This window comes from Micromys minutus (assembly GCF_963924665.1).
Source record: "Micromys minutus genome assembly, chromosome: 4".
Lineage (NCBI taxonomy): Eukaryota > Metazoa > Chordata > Mammalia > Rodentia > Muridae > Micromys > Micromys minutus.
In genome coordinates this window covers 25334109-25340620 of record NC_137973.1, presented here as the reverse complement: position 1 = coordinate 25340620, position 6512 = coordinate 25334109, and the positions used below count along the sequence as shown (strand labels likewise).

Genomic DNA, 6512 nt, shown 5'->3' with positions numbered 1-6512 from the left:
CCTGGGTGTTAGCATGGACTTTGAAGTGGTCACAGGCTCCTGTGATGCTGGACTGAGAGAGCCTGTGTGAGCCACACACTGATAGACACCACAGGTCATATGTCCCTCTGCCAGAGGCAAAGGAAATGATTTTTTTTTTTTTTTCTCCTGATAGGAACCAGTTTCACAAGTTCCAGAGGAATCCTCTTCTATCCAGGTTGAGTTCATGTTAGAAATGCCTTTGGGAGTTTGGGGAATTGGAGTTGGACCTTTGGACCTGACAAACCAAATATATATTCAGTATGCACTGTTCAGAACCCCCCCCCCCAAAAAAAAACAGCTGCCTCCAAATTCAGCAAAGGAGTGTCTTCCTCTTTTCTCTGGCCACCCAAGCATTGACCTCCAATTGCTCTCCTATTCACTGAGGCACTTGTCAACTTTTTAGGACTTTTATCACTGAGGAGGAGGAAGGTCAGATACAAACTAAGTAAGAGTTCTAGCTCTGACCTCTATCCCTGTTGCAGACCAACATACAAGCACTGTGATCTACTCTGGAAAATACAGACGCAGGCTATAGCCAGGAACATGCAGTGTGCATGCCTGTTGCAGGATATTGGATCATACTGTGAACTCCAAGATTGTGTTATTTACTGAAAAACTTGTTTCTAAGTTGAGGTTTGACTCAGCCCTTAGCACATACCTTTAATCCCTCTGGCTGTAATACAAGCATTCTCTTTATACACACATTTAATTCCAAACTATGAAGGTAAAGTTACTTTGTAGAAGGAAACATCCATGTTTGAAAGTGATGTCTAATTGAGTAGCAGACAATGTGATGAACCAGTGAAAGATTTGGCAGAATAAGATATGCCCAACTCTTAAGAGAAAAGAGAGGAAAGAGAAGTTACTTAAGGGATGGAGAGATGGCTCAGCGTTTAAGAGCACTGACAGTTCTTCCAGAGGTCCCGAGTTCAATTCCCAGCCACCACATGGTGGCTCACAACCATCTGTGATGGGATCTGATGTCTCTTCTGGTGTCTCTGAAGACAGTGACAGTATAGCCACATACAGAAAATAAATAGGTAAATCTTTTAAAAAGAAAAAAGCAAAGTAACCTCTGAGCACTAAGGCGCTGGCTGGTCTGTTCATAGGTGCCATACTCTGAGGAAGGCATGATGTCATGATTCCATGTGAGGCTTCCTAGAGAAAAGTCAGTAACTCTAATCTCCCTATTTTTCCTGAAGGGCAGCGTCAGGAAGGAGCAGGCACAAGAGAAGCAGTCGGGTATGAATGTAAATATGACAGGATTGCTTAGGGAACTAACTATGGTGACTGCAGTAGGTGTGACAGCCATCTGGAAACAGAAGAGCCTAGGTGGCAGGAATGTAGCCCAGTTTATGTCTCTTCTGGCTCCCAGAGCCTGCAAATCTAGAGCCCAAAGGCTGAACAACCCAGGATATTTGCTGTGTCTTGTTTGTGTGTGTGTTTGTTTTTAGGCAGGATCTCATACTGTGGCACAAGCTGGCCTAGAGCTTTAATTATGTAGCCCAGGTTAGCTTCAAACTCATGGCCATTATATACCTGCCTTAGCTTCCCAAGTGCTGAGATTATAGTCATGAGCTACCTTATCCGGGGAGTACAGAAAGTTCTAATTCCCAAAGTAGGGAAAACAATTAAAAAGTCTATCCCAGCCCTTTGCAGGAAACCAAATCTATTCGCTCGATGATGAAGAACTGAGTGTACAACAGGACACCAAAGTGGTGTTTCCAAGCACCAGCTTTCTCTAGTTTGAGGCTAGCCTGGTCTACATAGCGAATTCCAGGACAGCTGGAACTACACAGAGAGACCCTGTCTCAAAAAAAAAAAAAAAAAAAAAAAAAAAAAAAAGAAAAGAAAAGAAAAGAAAAAGTCAGAACTCAGGTTTGGCTAGAGTCTGGCACACAGTAGGTTTTCAGATAAACCTCCACTTATACATTGTTTGTTTGATTTTTCTTTTTTCTTTTTTTAATTTATAATGCTGAGTGTGTTGGCACACACTTGCAATTCGAGTGCTTGGGAGGCAGAGGCAGGCCAATCTCTGTCTCAGGCCAACCTGATCTACAGAGTGAATTTCTCATCACCCAGAACTGCAAATGAAACCCTATCTCAAAAAAGCAAAGGAAAACAAAACCTGCATGTACTCAAAGCGCACGATCAGGTAAGTTTTAGCGTAAGTATATGGTCATGAAACCATCACCATGGGGCAGAATCAACTATGAACAAGAGGGTTTTTAGAAGAGGTAAATGGCAGGGTGACAATTTGTCTTCCAACAAAGGCCACTTATTTAAAATAACAAGACAAAAATCTATTTCACTTCTTAGTTATGTGTTCATGTGTGTTTCCTTGTATGAGTGTGTGCATGCTGGGGTTAGAGGAGCCTGCCAGGTGCCCTTGCAGCTGGAGTGACAGGCGGTTTGAGCCATCTGACCTGGGCGATACCAACTAGATTCAGCTCTTTCCTCCACGCCAGGTTTTTTGTTTGTTTGTTTTCTTCCCCCTCCTTTCTTCCTTCTTTTCTTCCCTTCTTTTTTTTTTTTTTTTTTTTTTTTTTGCCATCATAGGTACTTATTTTTATTTATAACAAATTGTTCCTGATTTCTTCTGCTCAAAAGTTCTTTGAGACAATTCCATCAGCCTTAGCCAATCGGAGAATAGAATCGTCTGACTCGCCCATCCTGCGAATGGCCCCACAGATGCCGTAGGTTTTAAACTGGCCGTTAAACCGACCTGTGCACCTGTCAACCTCGGCCACGTTCATCTGGATGGACGCGTGGTCCTTGGCAGCAATGATGCGGTTGCTCGCGGAGCATTTCCGCGGCACATAGAGGTCCACAAACTCGCCGGCGTCGTTCTGCATCCTGAGGCCGTCCCTGCTCAGCAGTTCAGCGAGAGCGCAGAAAGCCTTTTCTTCCCTTCTTAAAGAGAATCTCCCTATATAGAGCAGATTGGCCTCAAATTCAGTGATTCTCCTGCCTTTGTCTCCACAGTGCCACCACACCCGGGCCTAACTGATTTTTAACGGTCTTTTTGTTATCATGGTGGTGGTGGGGTACCTGTGCCATAGTTAATGTGTTTGGGGATAGTTTTGTGCATTCTGTATTCAGATGTGATTTCAGTGTCCAGAGATCTGGTCACAGTTTGTGATGTTGGCACTGTCACGATTATCAGTGACAATCTCAGTTGTTTGCCATCACCGCTGATTGTTAGTAAAGAGCCGATCAGCTTATAGCTGGACAGGAAAAGAGTGAGGCTCCTGCTGTGAATGAGAGACTTGGCTAATGCCAACTACAGACACAGGAGCCGGTGGATGTGCCTCTTCTCTGTAAGCTGGGCAAGGGCGGGGCCAGCCAGAGCATGAGGAAGTCCGAGCTGACACAGAAGCCAAAGAGAACACAAGAAATCCAACTCTAGATGAACTTCTGATCAGGTAAGAAAATGTTTGGAATTATTGTTAACTGCTAAAGAGGAAAAGAGACTGGGTATTAAAAAAAGTCATAGGCAGACACAAACAATTTAAAATTAATAAATTTAGAGGAATTGGACAAGCGAGGATGAAAAGACACTCATACACAGAAACACACATGTACACATAACTAAGAAGTGAAATAGATTTTGTCTTGTTATTTTAAATAAGTGGCCTTTGTTGGAAGACAAATTGTCACCCTGCCATTTACCTCTTCTAAAAACCCTCTTGAGGGCTGGAGAGATGGCTCAGCGGTTAAGAGCACTGACTGCTCTTCCAGAGGTCCTGAGTTCAAATCCTGGCAACCACATGGTGTCACACAGCCATCTGTAATGGCATCCGATGCCCTCTTCTGGTGTGTCTGAAGACAGTGACAGTGTATTTACATATAACACATAAACAAATCTTTAAAAAGCCCTCTTGTTCATAGTTGATTCTGCCTTGTGGACATGATTTTGTGAGTATATACTTATGCTTGAACTTATTAAATTGTATGCTTTAAGCACATATGGTTTTTGGTTTGTTTTGCTTTTTGAAGATGGGGTTTTACTTGCAGTTCTGGCTGATGAGAAATTCACTCTGTAGGTCAGGCTGGCCTAAGACAGAGATCTGCCTGCCTTTACCTCCCCTATTTGGACTCCTATATAATACCATCTTTGATGGTTTAAAGATAAAGACAGAAGAAGAGACAAATGGGTTAACTAAGGTTGGCATATTTCCAATTATGACTATCATGCTGGTGATTCTTAGATTAGTCTTAATCACCATCATGGCTTCTGTGCCTTCTCAAGGAAAAGAGCTCTAGAGGCGCTACAAATAGGAAAGTGAGAAGTGGAAGCAAGTGGTAGGAAAGTCAGAGAAGCTTATGAGTAAGAACTCAGCACGATGCTCAGATAGAGGCAGAGGAGCAACTTGAGCCTGTGTACCAACTTATAATGAAAATCAAGAAGCCAGCCAAAGGTTGCTATAAAACCAACCTTAGCTTATCCAGTTACCGTGCAAAACATGCCAGCAGGCAAAGGATACCACCGAGGCTATGAAAATTTGGGTGGCATGCTATAGATAGGCTGGATTTAAAAAAATAATGTAAATAAAATGTGACCAAATAGAGTATGCATTCACCATATATAAGGCAGATATTAAAGTCTTGGGTGATGCGAAATAGAGTAATATTCCACGACTGGAAAGTTCTGACCAAAGCAATACTGGAACCTGGTCCTCGGTTACAATGGTGATCACGGTGGAGAGAAGAGGCTAAGGAGATAGAACAGAGAAATAGAGCTGGAGGCATCAGTAATTCCCGCGATCAGTTGCTAGGTCTGTATGCTGAGCTACAGATGCAAGTTGAATATGGAGAGGCCATTTGTCACACGGTAGCTTTCAATTCTTGGGACAAGGTTTAAAAAAAGCAGGAAACAAACAAACAAACTTGAACCCTTTACTCGGATGATTCCAGATCCAAAAGAAATATTCACTGACTGGTCTTCCAGAGGTCCTGAGTTCAAATCCCAACAACCACATGGTGGCTCACAACCATCCGTAATGAGATCCAACACCCTCTTCTGGTGTGTCTGAATATACAGTGTACTCATATACATAAAATAAATAAATCTTTTTAAAAAGCTAAATATCTTTCTACTAATTCAGCCTATAGAGGATACTAGAGGAAAAACTCCAACACAAGGAGGGTAACTACACCCAAGAAAACTCAGGAAACTAATATTTTCACAAAAAAAAAAAAAAAAAAGAGAGAGAGAGAGAGAGAATCCCCCTGCTCTCTCTCTCTCTCTCTCACACACACACACACACACACACATCATCAACATCAAAATAACAGGAACAAACCAACCATCATTGGTCGTTAATATCTCTCAACATCAATTGACTCAATTTGCCAATAAAAACACACAGGCTAACAGAGTGAATGTGTAAACAGGATTCATCATTCTGCTGCATACAAAAAAAAAAAAACAAACAAACAAACAAAAACCACATCTCAGCAGCAAAGACAGGCACTACTTCAGAGTAAAGGGCTCAAAAATGTTTTCCATGCAAATGAACAAAACAAACAAACTGGAGTAGCCATTCTAATAGCTAACAAAATAGACTTCCAACCAAAAGTAATCAAAAGAGATGGGGAAGAACACTTCATACATGGCAAAGGAAAAAAATCCACCAAGATGACATTGCAATTCTGAGTATCTATGCCCAAAATGCAAGGGCACCTACATTCATAAAATAATGTAAGTAAAGCTTAAATTACATATCAAACTCCACACATTAATAGTGGGAGACTTCAACAACTGATTCTCACCAATGAACAGGTCATTGAAACAGAAACTACACAGAGAAGTAACAAAACAGATGTTATGAATCAAATGTACCTGATATTTACAGAATATTATACCCAAATACGAAAGAATATACTTTCTTCTCAGCACCCCATGGAACCTCCTCCGGAATTGACCATATGCTTAGTTACAAAGCAAGCCTCATCAGATACCAGAAGATTGAAATAACTCCCTTCATCTATTTAATCTGTGGATTAAAGCTAGATTTCAACAGAAACATGAAAAGCCCACACACTCGTGCAAACTGAGTGTCTACTCAATAACCACTGGGTCTGAGAAGAAATAAAGAAATCAAAGACTTTCTAGAATTCAATGAAAATGAAGGCACAACATACAGAAACTGGGACACAATGAAAACAGTGCTAAGAGGAAAGTTCATAGCACTAAGTGAAGAGATTGGAGAGATCCTGTATTAGCAACTGAACAGCACACATGAGAGCTCTAGAACAAAAAGAAGCAAACAGCCAAGAGGCAGGATATCCTGACTCAGGGCTAAAATCAACCAGGTAGAAACAAAGAGAAAGATACAAAGAATCAAAGAAACCAGCAGCTGGTTCCTTGAGAAAGTCAACAAGATAGACAAACCCTTATCCAAACTAAGGAAAGGCAGAGACAATACCTAAATTTACAAAATCAGTAACGAAAAGGCAGAGACAATACCTAAATTTACAAAATCAGA

General features: G+C 41.4%; 1 protein-coding gene across 1 annotated transcript; it reads right to left on the bottom strand.

Annotated features, from left to right (window-relative positions):
• Positions 1-2585: 2585 nt before the first annotated feature.
• LOC308420216 (small ribosomal subunit protein eS21) lies at positions 2586-2914 on the bottom strand. Its single transcript, XM_080916127.1, has one exon. It carries the CDS (start codon positions 2874-2876, stop codon positions 2625-2627), a length of 252 nt encoding a protein of 83 aa, XP_080772253.1. The 5' UTR covers positions 2877-2914; the 3' UTR covers positions 2586-2624.
• Positions 2915-6512: the final 3598 nt, after the last annotated feature.

Excerpts from the sequence above, each read along its gene's own strand:
- LOC308420216 (XM_080916127.1), bottom strand. The coding sequence starts at position 2,876 with ATGCAGAACGACGCCGGCGAGTTTGTGGACCTCTATGTGCCGCGGAAA.